A 15,405-nucleotide genomic window follows, 5' to 3' on the forward strand; every position below is an offset into this window, starting at 1 on the left:
TCTCATACTATTAATACCTCAAATTAAATATGTGATACATATTTCGTACATGTAGTAATTTTAGACCAGAGTGCCTGAACCAATTCATTTGAACAATTATTTTGTCCTCTCTGGGGGAGATGGCAGCGAGCCTGCAGCAGACTAGCAGGCAAATGAGCCGTTGGACATGAGTAAACATCACTACATGTGGATCTGCTCAAATCATGACAGGAGCATGGGGCTAGCTGGAGTCCTAAGTTGTGCCCACATTGTACTGTTAGTGCTGTGGCCTTTGTAAGGATGAATAACAAACTAGGGATGTTAATAATTAACTGTTTAACCGTTAACCGACATTAAGAATTTTAACCGATTAATGCTATCGGTTAAAGGGTTAAAAGAAATATTTAAAAATTAAATAAAAAGCTGAGAAAAACTTAGAGGAGTGGCTTGTCACTTAAAGGAGAATAGCTGGTCCGCCTTAAAAGTCCACCTTAAGAGAGTCTGAGCCGGTTTTGCAAGACACGGGAGGAGTTGTAGTATTTATTCACCAACAAATTAGCTGTACACACACTGCTACAACCCCACGCTCACCACTGCCGCCGCACATACACGGTCTGTCAGACACTCGCTAACGTTATGCCGCACTGACAGACCGTATGTGTGTGACAACGGCGAGCACGAGCTGCTAACGTGGCACAAACACACGCTGTTTGTCGGCCACTTGCTATCGTTACACTGGGAAGACACACAGCTGACAACCTGCTAAACTAAACTAAATGTGCAGTGGCGAGTTACTGGGAAAGTGGCTGCATGTCCGCGACACTACACGCAGCATCATGGAGGCACAAATCTTGTCGGTTAATGGTTAATAATCGGTTAACGAGGGTCGGTTATCGGTTAGAAAACAAATTCAAAATCCCTATAACAAACAAAACAATATTAAATATTAAAATGATTTTAAATTTAAAAAAACACACTCAAAATGTATCTATTGAAGTGTCCTTCTGCAGCTTCAAAGTCTAGACAAAAGCAAAATAACATTTTGACATGTTATTTCTTAAACATGCATTAACTGATTCTTTACCCACTGGGAGGCAGCGTAACAAGCTGTTAACACAACACTGACAAAAGGCAAAGGGTCAGTCCCGCTTCAGATGAAAGCATGTGGTGACATCAATGTCTGTATTTTGAATCGGCGGCAGCAGCAGGGCGCAATTCCACCGTGGCTCCCGGCCACCTTCAATCCTACCAGCCTGAGCACCACAACTTGAAAAATTACATGCAATTTTTTTTGTCATGTGTTAAAGGCCAAGTGTGTAAGAGTTAGGTGGATCTATTGGCAGAAATGGAATATTCATATGTTTTCTTTAGTGTATAATCACCTGATAATAAGAATCTGTGTGTTTTTGTTACCTTAGAATAAGGCTGCACAATTAATCAAATATTAATCACAATCACAATTTGGGCTTCCCACAAATAAATGAACATGATCTGCAATATTGACATTTAAAATGTGTGTTCTGCTTATAAAAACTCTGCAAGATATCAAATCAAGCCCTTCCTAAACTATCAGCCAGCCACCAGCCGGCGATCGAGATGTATAGAGAGGGGATAGATATTCTCTATACAACCAATCGGTTTAAGATTAAATTGAAAGCATAACATTGTTTATCTAGCCTCTTAATGTTGATATTTTGGCTCTCAAAGTGCACCAGATTGATGCACCTAACTTTAAAATGTAGCTAGCAAAAGTGTAGGGTGAATATTCATGTATTATTTCATATTGCAGAAAAGAAATATTGCAATGTCAGTTTTTTCCAGCAACCCTAATTTGTACATTAGCAGGAACGTAGCACGGCATGGAAGTGAAAGCAGTCATAAAAATGCTTCAGTTGGTTGCAATCTGCAATCTCACGCTAGATCCCGCCAGATCCTGCACACTGCTCCTTTAAAAACCATGTAGTTGTTAAAAAGTTATGGTATCTGGCTATGTTACGACTTTTCATACAAAACTGTGTTTGACGTTGATGACATGGTCTTCACAATTCCATCTACATGAGCCTGAGGTAAAAACATAATATTAGGAATGGCTATAATTACCAGATTAACATTTGAGACTGTTGTTATTGGATAGCAGCATGCTACAATGATCTGAAGCAATCCATCTCCCCATACTCTGTGCAAACCTTCTGCAGTCAAAGGCAAATTGCCAACACTTCAAATACAAAAACAAATTATGTAATACTATGAAAGTGGACTCATGGTGAATAAAATATATCACTTATAAAAGCCAATGTTATGTGTTTTGTTAATGTTGGAGTTCTGACCACATCTTCAGAGTTTTCTCCAAATGCAACAATGTGGTCACAGGCTAAATAGTGCAGCAGCGAGACCGAAACCGCTTTCCCTCAAGCCAAACAACTTGTTGTTCACCACCGGTGAAACCCAAGCAGGCGACTGTATGTCAGATGGAGATCCCTGGGTATTAATTAACAGTGTAGCTGAAGCAGAGACAGAGAGACAGAAAGAAAAAGATTGAGAGAGTGAGAGCGTTCTCTATGACAACTGTTGACAAGCTTTAAATCCTCCATACTCCCCTTCATCCTCACCTCCATCATCAAGCTGTCAGCGGGGACTTGTGTTACCATTTGATTTGTTTATGGAAGCATTAATATGACGTTTTCGGGAGTAAAAATAAAGAATCATGTCATTGTGTGACAGGTGCAGAAAATGACTGGCAGAACAGAGGTGCCACATGGAGCTTAGTGAGGTGAAACGTGCTGTAAAGCATTAAGGAAGCCCTTCAGACCAACAAACACCCCACTGACAAACAAGAAAACAGTATATGGCTGGACCGTGTATGGTCAGTCTGCGAATTTGGGGCTAAATTGTTATACAAACTGTCAGTGGTCATGTCTATAATATTAAATCCAGCAGTAGCAATAGAAATAATTGTGTTTTACTTTTGTACCACTAGTTGCTTTCAGTCCAAAATGGCGGAAGCATGGCTTTTCTGCTGGACACCGACGTTGCAATGGAACAACCAATTGACTTTCACTTCTTAGCAATATATGTTCTTTGTGCACGTGATTGGTCCCTGGTTTTCTGCTTGCAGTTTCAAACAGGAACAACATGGCGGCCTGCTCATAAACTTTCTGATATTCTGTCTAAACAATCCACCAAAATCTACTTCTGAAAACATTTTAAGCGTGAAATAGGCTATGCCACCGCTGAAACTCGCTTCATTTTAGAAACTAGATCGCCTAGTTTGACAGCTTCGTCCAAGTTTTGTGAGCCGGACGCGTCGTGCTGGACGGGCTCATTTGCAGAAAGGACTCTTCCCACCTTTTCCTTTTGAAAGAGCAACAACCAATGAGGAAACTCCAACACTCCGCCGACCTATCGTGTAACTTCATCACTCAGTCAGTCAATCACTCAGTGACAGACTTTTGCGTTTGTAAAAAGACAATCAGCATGGTATTACAGGTCACAGACAAAGAGTACCTGTGCAAAGGTTTCTCTGTTTGGTTGCCATTCAGTCACGGCAGTTTCACGTGACATTGCTACGACAATCAGCTGAGAATCCCGCTTAGGATGAAGAGGGTACTATCTGCAGTGGCAAAGGAAATAGAGAAAAGCACCTGGTACCAAAAGTGAGTTGAGTCGACGAATCGAGCCAAACCATGCAGTGGAAATTAGGCATTAGTGTGTTACTGACCACAGTCCAATGGCAAAACAGCTTGCCGGGAAAATCTGATCCACTTAATGCAATTAGATTAATTACACTCATTATACAGTATTGTATCATCATCGCCACTGACCCATTTGCACTACCTCACAACTGTAGCCAATGTTGTCCAGTGCACGTACTGTAAGTGAGTATCGGAGTCTCAAAGAGCTTCATTCTGTTGTAGGGCAAACCCACCTCAACTCTCACAGGCATGCATTTATGGAACTGACATCATCATTTTAAAGGCTGACATAAGTCTCAGCAGTTTTTTTTTTCTCAAAGTGTAATGACAATTATTTGTATTGACTCAAGATCATCACCAACAGGAGATTACTCTGTTTTTTTATTTGGCGAATGAACGATGTATTGTTTACAGACACATTAAAACCAAACAGAACATGGAGTATCCCTATTAATGCTTGTGAGGTTGACATAAAGTGTCTGCACTCTGCTACATCTACAGTACATCTAGACACTGACAACAATCTGGCTCCAGCTGGATTTTCCATCCAGACTGCTGTCTAAGAGAAAGAGACTATATTCATCTTAAACTGTCCCACTTTCCAGTCCATAAAAATCAGACATCTCCCAAACCAGGGCCTCGCCTTGGACCCCATTTATAGGAGCAGAGAGACAGCTTTTCCAGCCAGACCTGTCACACACACGCACGCACGCACGCACGCACGCACGCACGCACGCACGCACGCACGCACGCACGCACACACACATACACACACACGCACACAAACACAGATTTGGCCTGTTGGGTCCTGGCTTCATCTCCCACACACAAACATGCACACATTATATTAAAAAAAACTTCACAGCACTTGTTCTTAATAGGGCCTTTAGACTAATTTGTGGATTGATTTATTGATATAGAGGAATAGAATGACTGACTAAAACTGAGCTTGCATTTTTATATTCCTTTCAGGGGACACCAGGACACCAGGACAGACAAAATGGGACACCACGACAGACAAAAACAATACACAACACAAAAAAATAAAATAGTCGTAGGAATGTTTGCTCGGGATAATAACAAAATGAACTAAGTCCATAGGCCTTAATCAGGTAGACTTTCGGGATTATTTTGAAAGTGTCCAAAGATGCAGCATTACGGATTTCTGCCGGGAGAGAGTGCAAGGAGGGGCAAGGGCATGGAGGGACTTGACCGGGAGCCAGTGGAGGTGGTATGAGGGTGGGGGTGATGTGCTGCTAGGGCTTGGTGCGGGTGGTAGAAAGCAGATTTGGTGATGGATTTGATGTGTGACTACATCAAAGACGACAGAGGGGCGAATTCACAAAAGGATTGCGCTGCTTTTGCTGCCGCTAAACCTGCACAAATAAGACCCCCCCAAAAAACGTGTAGTTCTCAAAGCACCCACAACGGGTGAAATGCACCCCTAACTGCGCTGCCAAGCAAATAGCGTCTCGGTACTCTTGTGCTATTTGCACTGATTTAGATTAAGCAATATGCATAGGTTACATTTGGTACAAAATTGGGACTTTTCAATGCAAATGAGCCTCATTGCAAAAACAGCCCAATTCACAAAGATAATAATATTTGCATAAAACAAGCATATTTACCCACTCCAATGTTGATAAGAGTATTAAAAACTTAACAAATCTCTATTTTGAACTGATTAAAAATGTGCGATTAATTTGTGATTAATTTGCGATTACTCATGGACAATTATGCAATTAAAAGTTTTAATTAATTCACATCCCTCGTTTCTGCATATAACATCCCGGAGTGTCTTATCAAGCCTATAGCATGGCCACATACCAAAAGAGAAAAGGTGGTTGAGCTTTGAGTTAGTTGTGAGTTTTAACTCATAACTACGTAACTAGTATGACGGTGTGAAGCATCCATATGTTTGCTAAGGTTACCTGTAGCTTATTGCAACTAGAGCACTGATATAAAGTGATGGTTCAGCTGTTGATGTAAATACGTTTATGTGTTGGGTCCTGCTACCTAATTTCAAAGATCATCTGCCAGCCACTCAAAAACAAATATTTTTTTACAGCAATTAAATGAAATGCCCAAAAACACATTTTTGTTTGAGATTGTAAAATCTTAATCCTTTCTTTACACCAACAGGTTAGCACATTGCTATGGCTTATATGTTCACCAACAACTGGCTATTCACGCAACCTGCAGACTAAATACTTTATGTATGAGCGGGAAAAGCAAGACAATGAGCTATGAGTGGTTTAAAGCTGCGTAGAGCTCTACCTCTTTGTCTTTTGTATCTCTTAAATCAGATGGAGTGCATCCCGAAATACGCAGGCATGGTTCTGGTAACCATCAGTAAATCCTGGCCAAAGCCCAAAGGTTGTGAGTCCAGACGCTTTAAAACACCCTGACATACGCTAACAATTTGAACTATCCTCCACATCATTCTTTCACATCACTTTTTCCTTTTAGTAGAGTGGCTTTTATATAAGGCTTTGATGTAATTACAATTTGTATGTAAGTGAATGCTGCTTTACTTTTGCATTTTACTTTTATGTAGCACTTAATTTGTCATTCTTCATCTTCTTAACTTACACCGCTTTGCATTTGTTTTTAACTCTGTTGAAAAAATGATACATGAGCAGAGCTATCTTTGTAACACAGTTTAATCTGTAGTGTTTCTATCAACAGCAGTTCAGAGCATTTTGTCTCCTCTGCACAGAGAGACCAGTGGATGAGATACCTGCCACTCTGAGAGCTGTCACTGCAATGCTGACAGACTGCTGCCTAATATAGACGAGGCCAAACAAAAGCACAAGGCCTTTCATACTTGGCTGGTGGAACCTCTTAAAATAGAGGGCCCAGTATCAATATGAAGAAACGATATTCCAGTACTGACACCCCCAGGGAACGTGATGTCACGGCACTAACACCACAAACACTAGAACCTGACAACACTGTCTTCATGTTCAGTTTACTGGCAGCAGGAGCTATACCTATATGTGACAAATGTTTGGGGAGTTGTGGTCAGGCATTCTATTGAGGGCAGAATAGTGGAGCATACATGCATGTCAGTGGCGGCTGGTGACTCCAAAAATTGGGGAGGACAGGAGGAAAACCATCCCATGGTGTCATGACATTTTATTTAGTTTTAGTTTTTTATTTTGCACTTGCACCTCCATTTTATGTATTAGCTTAGTCCTGCTTGATATATATGCTTGCATGTTCCTAATTTGTATTGTCATATACACTCACCGGCCACTTTATTAGGCACACCTGTTCAATTGCTTGTTAACACAAATAGCTAATCAGCCAATCACATGGCAGCAACTCAATGCATTTAGGCATCTAGACGTGGTGAGACGACTTGCTGAAGTTCAAACCGAGCATCAGAATGGGGAAGAAAGGGGATTTAAGTGAGTTTGAACGTGGCATGGTTGTTGGTGCCAGACGGGCTGGTCTGAGTATTTCAAAAACTGATGATCTACTGGGATTTTCACGCACAACCATCTCTAGGGTTTACAGAGAATGGTCCGAAAGAGAAAATATCCAGTGCGCGGCAGTTGTGTGGACAGAAATGCCTTGTTGATGTCAGAGGTCAGAGGAGAATGGGCAGAGTGGTTCGAGATGACAGAAAGGCAACAGTAACTCAAATAACCACTCCTTACAACCAAGGTATGCAGAATACCATCTCAGAACGCACAACACGTCCAACCTTGAAGCAGATGGGCTACAGCAGCAGAAGACCACCCGGTACTAGCACCGGACACTTTATTAGGTACACCTTGTACCTAATAAAGTGGCCGGTGAGTGTACATACACGGTACTTAAACAGGATTATTTTTTATTTTTTATTATTATTCTGTAAATCTAATTTTTTAATCTGGAAAGCAATTTGCACTTAAGTTTGACAAGTGTTAGCAATGGCTTACAAGATTACTTAAAAACATCAATCACTTCAGCCTCAGGATGGGAACAAACCTTGTGTTTGTAATCTGTCACTAGAAGCCTGTCTGTAAACTGCCCGTATAGCAGTCCGTTGCCCACATAGCGATCCTGTCCAGGGTGAGCGCACCGCATGTCTCCATAGCTCCGTAGCTACGCAGCTCCACTGTGGGTCCAACCTGGTGAACAGCTGATGAAGAGGCCCGAACAGCGATTAGCGAGGTTCGAGCAGTGCTCTCTCCATCCACTCCCACGGCGAAACTATGGTGGCGTGCAGCACTCCCGGACTGGATCCCGGTATGGGCGATGTACTGCTGCACGAGTTCTTCAGAGCTGCTATTACAAGCTAACTGTTGCGTTAGCTAACACTAGTAGTTACCTACAGCTCAATAAAAGGCCTAAATAAAAAAGTATTTGTTTCGTTATGTGTTTAAAAGTAGTTCACAATTTGCACATTATAATTTTTTCCCTAATAAGCTGCTGTCTAATACTCTACCGCCAGATCATCACGTACAGTGGTAGAGATTGAAGACGACATTTGGACATCATCATTGGACAAACGCAATGTCAATCTTGTATTCTGCTGGTTGTTGATTGGTAACAACCTCCCTTGGTGCGTCATTTCACGTGTTTTGGCCAATCACAGATAAGCACGAAAAAAAATGAAATGCATTGAATTGATAGGAGAGGTCCTGTCTCAAGGGAGAACAGCAGGTGCCCGTCCTCCTCTACCCCCCACTGTGCCCACAACCACTTCACACACACAGACTGCCTTTTCCCCTCGGCCCTGCAGGTGTCGCTGTTGAAGCATTTTCATCAGGATTTAAATAATGGATTTTTTCCAAAGAAGAAATGATGAGAAAAATATTTTCTAAATGATTGTAGAATTTGGTAATGGTTTATTTCACCAATTACTCTTTTTTTGTGCATACATGCATGCACATAGACTGGATTAAATGTAATAGTGAAAAGCTTACATACTATTCCAAAAGTGAGAGCAAACTTCTCTGATCGGCACTTTTCTGTTAAGTGTTTAATAGGTACACTGCATGGAACGTGACGCCCGTGATCTCTTAAAACACGGACCACTGCAAAGGCTCATAACCAACCCTTGTCCAAAGCATCAACTCTCTTGACTAATGACTGTACATAAGCCAGTGTCCCCTATCCAGCTCATAAACAGCCCTCTCTGTGGAATCTCCACTAGGGAACCATGTGTTTTCATGTCCTGACCTGGCTGAGTCCACAGACTCAGCCACCCCCTGCTATGTAGAACTTTCCATCACTTCTTTGCTGCAGAAAAAGCTTGTAAAAGCACTTTAAGAGTCATTCAGGGGCAACTGTTGTCAAAGGGAGAGAAAAATGATTTGCATTGTTGGGGCAGCATTGGGCAGGTTTACTTGTAAAGATCTATATCAAGTTGTATTAAAATGTTATCAGCATCACTGACGATGGGCAAAGTATCTACAGCATCTAATTGAAGTTTTGTCTCAGCAATGTTACATAAATAAACATCATTGTAATTAAGAATGAAAACCAAACCAAAAGTAAAAGTACTCATTAAGCACAATGTCCCAAATTTATAATAATAATAATATATTATTGGATTATATTTATTGATGCATTAATGTGTTCATCACTTTAATAGTGCAGCTGGTAAATTGGAGCTAATTTAAATGTATTTATACATATTATTACTTTGCTGGGTAGCTTGTGAATTTTCCCCTGGGGACCAATAAAGCCTTATCACAATATCAAAAATGTATTTATTGATTGTATTTTGAATAGATTTTGGAATCACAGACATAAACCATTGGGACTCGCTGTATGCTGTAAAGCTGCCAGGCTGACAAAAATACCTAAACTCTCCTTCACAGTCTACTTATAGTTCACATACCATGTGTTTGCCACCAACCAACCACTGACCAGACATACCTTACAGACATACCTTGCTCAGTTGTGGGAACCGTCTCGCCTTAAGCAAAAGGAAACTTACAGGACTGATATGTAAAGGGATTGTGGGTGAGCGATCTACCTACAACATATTTAGTATTACATTTAACCCTATGACAAGGCACTGTGATTGCCTGAGTTTAGAAATAATTTAATTGTGGATGTTTCAATGTCATTAAAAAAGGTCATTTTAAGTGATACTACCCTACATTTACTTATTAAGCTCATAATGCGACTCAGTTTTCAGCAGTTTAAGCTGTGCTTCTGGAAGCTTCTGCATGTTATGGGCAAAATACTAATACTTTAACAAGCTACCATGCTACCATTGGTATACTAACCTGCTCACATTTAGAACATGTTGATTGATTGATTGATTGATTGATTGATTGATTGATTGATTGATTGATTGATTGATTGATTAACTCGGTTTGCAGGGTGGGTAGGAAATTTAACATACACAGTAAAAAAACAACAAAAGGCAATCCAAGACAAAGTCCACACATGGCCACACCCTCTCTAAACAGTACACAATACTACCGGCCTGTCGTGCTTATAAAGTACAAAAAAATCAATATGATGCACAACTGTTAGTATGCAGCAAAGAGGCAATACAGCACAGAACATGGAACGTTCTACTATGCAGCGCTGACTATAGAAGTGGTCCACAACCTTTGTCAGACCACAGCGCCCCTTGTCATGGCACTTCATGCCAAGGAAGGAATCCAGTAAGGAATCCATTGGCACCAACCATGGCATACTAGCTTGCCACTCTCCAAAGTAAACTTACGCTAAATCTTGGCGAGGAAAAACTGTGATCTGTTGGTTGCATTACTTTAATCTATACATCATGGCAGTTACACTTGTTATCATATTTTACTTTGGATGGAAGTATTGGACTGACAGGCGGCCGATCAGTCTGGAAAACATACCATCACCATCATTAGGGTGGCTAAGCCTATGGATTTAAGTCTACATTTGCAGATTTCTAACTTGTTTTTTATTTTACTTTATTCGATTAATTCATTGTATGCATTGATATAAATCTCTTTTCTTTTAAGTATGTTTTGGCTCTATGTCTGTCTCTTTTGAAAACTTCCTGGGGAATTGTTTTTTTTTCGTTTTTTTTTTTTAAAGTTTGCTGTTAGACAACTGTTACTTTTGTGGCATCCCGCGACTGTTAAATGAATGTAGCATGTCACCTGTTAATAAAGGTCCCAAACAGCAGCCTGATGGTCTTCTGAATGTTTTCAGTGCACAGCCAGCTCCACTGCTCCTTCATCAGCAGACACATAATATTCAGAGCCACCTCAGCCAGTGCCGTCTCAGATGCTGTCCCCACAACATGCAAGAAACACATAAAAACACTATGATCACTGTGACAAGATAATTACTGTGTTACAGGCAAAGATCAGATACCATATTCAAAATATACTGCACTGGATGCAACCGCAGCACCTGACAGACAGAGATGGAGGGACATGCACATATATCTGAAACCAAACATTATGTTGTTTTATGTTAAAACATTCTGTTTCAGAGAAATACATTTTTTTTCCTGTGTGCATCTGATGAACATGCAGGTCCAGTGATCTCATCAGCACCCCACTTCATACATTTATTAACACTGCCCTCGTGTGGTTAGATGCTGCTGGTTCTGCTGTGTGTGATTGTTGTTTTTTTATTCTAGCACTCCACTACATCTAAATGTGCCATGTTTTTTAGTCAAAACAGTCATTTGGTTAGCACAATCCTTCCAGTGCTATCTGTAGGATATACTGTATGTATTGTATTAAGTGTGAAAAGCCCGATCAGAAAAGTTTTGATGGCATCAAAAGTCGACTGGCCACTTACAATCCTCTAAGAATCAAACACACACCTCTCTGTAGTGTTGAACGGTGGCTGTCAAAGGTTTGCAGTTTTATCCTTTACAGATATTTGATACTTTTTTCCCACTGTGAAAACTGATACTGGAGTCCACAACAACGGACATGAATTCAAGATGACCACGGCTGCCGTGACTAACTAAACTATAAGACTATTTTTCTAACCGCCTCTCAAATAGGGCTGGGACGATTCACCTATCTCCCGATTCGAAACTATCACGATACTCGGGTGCCGAGCCTGTCAGTGTGTCAGTGTGCTGACTTGACTATGACTTGCCCCAAACTGCATGTGATTATCATAAAGTTGGCATGTCTGTAAAGGGGAGACTCGTGGATACCCATAGAACCCATTTTCAGGTCAAGGAACCACTTTCAAAAAGGTCATGCCAGTTTTTCCTCACCAAAATTTAGCGCAAGTTTGGAGCGTTATTTAGCCTCCTTTGTGACATGCTAATATGACATGGTTGGTACCAGTGAATTTTTTAGGTTTTGTAGTTTCATATGATACGTGTGTTAAAAATCACGAGTTGCTTTAATGCGTTAAAGAAATTAGTGTCGTTAAAACGAATTGGCGGGAACGCATTATTATTGCGTTAACTTTGACAGCCCTAATCGAAATTCTTTAAATTTAGTGTTATTAATTTAGTACGGAATGAATTTCACAATTAGGTATTTGGTTGTTTATAAAGCTTAAATGTACTGTAAACGCACTGACTGAAACATCAACGTATTCAGACATCTGCTGTGAAAAGTAGCATATTAGTTCTCAATGAATTGTCTGGTAACCTTTATAAATATTAATTCACCCTTCGTTCAACCTGACTCTCTGGAAAAAAAAAAAAAAGTCCTTCAAAAAGACAATGACCAGATGCCTAACAAGGAAGAAATGCAATTTGGATTCAGGGAACGTCCCATTCCACTGTCAAGCAAATGCAGAGATAGTTTCCATATGATGTTAAGGAGATCATCCATTTTTCCTATGGCGATTCCCTGTGATGGAGAAAGATGGAGCAGGGATGATACATAATGCAACATGGTGCAACATGGTGGTTGGAGAGAGACATGAAAAATAAGAGTTAAGGGTTAGGGTTAGGGCTAACATTAGGCACGGGTCCCTTCATCGTGCAAAGAGGAATGTGTGCGATAAAAAAGACCATATCTCTGGTTCCACTGCATTCATTTTGATCCTGTTTTTGAGTGTCCATCAGGAGTCTGACAATGTTATAGGAATGCAATGTGAAATCAGCAGAGTACTCTTTTAATGCTCCCTGTTAGTATGCAGGAATTTTTTAAAGAAAATTCAGGTGACGTGGTGCGAATGTAAAAAAAAGTGAACAGAAAGAAAAGTCTTCTGATAAATAATAAGAAAAAAAACATCATCGTCATTAAATTAAGTTTCCATCCTGAAAAGAGATGGCAGTTTCCAAGCTGCATTCAGATGCACGTTCACATTACCACCTATGCAGTTTTAACCCATGTCAGTGAACGGGGTGCTAAAGGAAGCTTTAGGTTTGTAAAGGAGAAATAAAAGGGACCATCACACCAAGTCACTTTCATGTGTTTTTGTCTCTTCAGCTACAGCAGCATGCCAAAGGGTTGCCAAAATATGAAACCGGTCTGATGAATCTGATGAGTGACTGGAATATGGAACAAGCTGGTTTCCATCAGATAGTCCCGCTGTAATCGTGGTGAGATACTGAATGGAAAGTGGTGGAGTGAAGCAGACAGGAAGGCAGGGAGACACAACAGCCAGTGAGTCACTGAGTTGGTCGGACACAAAGGAAAACGAAAGCAGACAAACCAGAGTCAGACAAGCAGACATGATGATTGCAGAGATAATGAGAGGCTACATTAGGAGGTTAAGATTCAAGTTCACAACTGGATTTGACCTAAATTCAAATATTTGATTAAATCCATTTAAGGTGATCCATCTAACTGCAGCACCAGCTTTGTTTGTAATAGAAGCTTAACTGCTAGTGTCATCACCTGTATGATGATTCCTCCACTGGTCTAGACTACGGCCGTCAAAGTTAATGCGATAATAACGCAAATTTGTTTTAACGACACTAATTTCTTTAACGTAACCTTGCGATTTTTAGATTGTAGTGGGATGAAGGTAATGAATCTAGAAAACCTAAGGATTTGGATTGGTGCCAACCATCGCTTGACCTCTGATCTCAAGATATGTGAATGTAAATGGGTTCTATGTGTACCCACGAGTCTCCCCTTTACAGACATGCCCACTTTATGATAATCACATGCAGTTTGGGGCAAGTCATAGTCAAGTGCTAGTGGTAAAATTCTGTAATCCAGTCCGGTCCAGTGTTTGGCTTAATATCAAACCGGTTTGAAAATATGTACACCGGCCCAAACCTATTAGGCAACCTGACTGAACTTGAGATTAAACAGAGTGAATACGTATTGTCACAATTCATCCCCTTGCCTAGTTCTTACCAGGTTCCTGACTGTGCTTTCCTCTCAACATGTCACCCCGATAGCCTCCGAATTCTCTTATTGCTGGACTGTCCTCCCTCTCTGACTCGACTCTGATGGACAGTTTTTCTTGTTCAGAGACAAAGGCTTGCAAATCTCCCAAAGACATCCCGCTAAACACCTTTGAGAACAGAGAGAGGAGAAGGCAGTAAAACCAGGAAAAAACATTATCAGCCCTAAAAAGTCATTTGATTGCTGAAGCAGCAAATATCAGTGGTGCATAGCAACTACTTACTGTGCTAGTTTGATCCCAAATGAACAAAACCGGAGGTCTAATGTCTGAGCCGTTCATGAAGGGGATGTTTTTACTGGAGAACTTCAGACGAGACCTGGGATCATACAAACAAATCAATATGCACGTACACACACACACACAAAACCAAAGACAAAACCTGCGTTAAAACTGCACAAGTCTGATTTCACACTGTAACAATCATCATGTATAGTTTGATAAAACAGGCCATAAGATGCAATGCAACTCTTTGCTACAAATAAAATGCTGCCTCTTTTCTTTTCAAAAATATTTTGTCCCTAAAATGAATGAATATCCGTGATCTAACTAATCGTGATTATCATTTTGGTCATAATCATGCAGCCCTAGTATAATACACGCAGAGTATCACGCTGTGCTCCCAAACCCAAGCCCCAGCCATGCAAGTCATGATCCCTCACGGGCTGTTCCACCAACAAACGGGCCCGAATTTGAGTTTCACACGTTCTGCTTTGAAACTACACACACGTTACATCAACATGCAGGAGAAGTCTTCAAGGTGCAGGGTTTCCGTCAGTGTATTGCAAGCCCGGCGGCCCACTGTGTCTAAGTTAACTCCCTGCCGGGCCTGAGCATCAGGGAATTGTGTATTTCTAAGATGCATTTAAAACTAAAATGTGTTATACAAGTAGCGAACGCCGCCAAACTCCTTTAAGGAATAACTCGTAGGTTGTGTGCTTGTGTGCATTTGCGAGTGTCAGTGTTCGAGAGAGAGAGAGAGAGAGAGAGAGAGAGAGAGAGAGAGAGAGAGAGAGAGAGAGAGAGAGAGAGAAAGCATAGAGAGTAATTTTGACACATATTTTAGATTTAATCCTCGTCTTAATCTTAAAACCAAAATGTTTATTAGTTTAGGTTACATTTTAGTCATTTTTATCCTTCATAGTTTTAGTGTAGCTTTAGTCAATGTAAATAATTTGATTTTAATCAAAATGTTTTCTCTTTTAATTATTTCAGCTATTTTTTTTATTTTATCTTAGTCATGTTTAGTTATCAAATTATATTGAACATTTCTGTCATTTTAGTCAAACTTATTTCACAAATAATTTTATCTTATCATTATCTGATGCAAAACACCGGTTGAATGATTAAAAATGCAGCTTTGCAGTTAGTTTGAGTCCTCCTGACTGCTCATTAATGATGCACGGTTCAGTCGCACCCACTGGTCCGTTATGAGAGCCAATCCGCCCGCCCA

General features: G+C 40.5%; 1 protein-coding gene across 2 annotated transcripts in view; it reads right to left on the bottom strand.

Moving 5' to 3' along the window:
• LOC119491414 (sorting nexin-19-like) overlaps positions 1 to 15,405 on the bottom strand; it is a 49,659-nt gene that overhangs the window by 25,548 nt on the left and 8,706 nt on the right. For both annotated transcript variants that reach the window (XM_037775443.1, XM_037775444.1), the window contains exons 9-11: positions 14,178 to 14,271; positions 13,904 to 14,063; positions 10,766 to 10,895 (exon numbers count right to left, since the gene is read on the bottom strand). In XM_037775443.1, coding sequence (XP_037631371.1) covers positions 10,766 to 10,895; positions 13,904 to 14,063; positions 14,178 to 14,271 — 384 coding nt within the window. The remainder of the gene's footprint in view (positions 1 to 10,765; positions 10,896 to 13,903; positions 14,064 to 14,177; positions 14,272 to 15,405) is intronic.

Source organism: Sebastes umbrosus, chromosome 7 (assembly GCF_015220745.1).
Source record: "Sebastes umbrosus isolate fSebUmb1 chromosome 7, fSebUmb1.pri, whole genome shotgun sequence".
NCBI classification, from domain to species: domain Eukaryota; kingdom Metazoa; phylum Chordata; class Actinopteri; order Perciformes; family Sebastidae; genus Sebastes; species Sebastes umbrosus.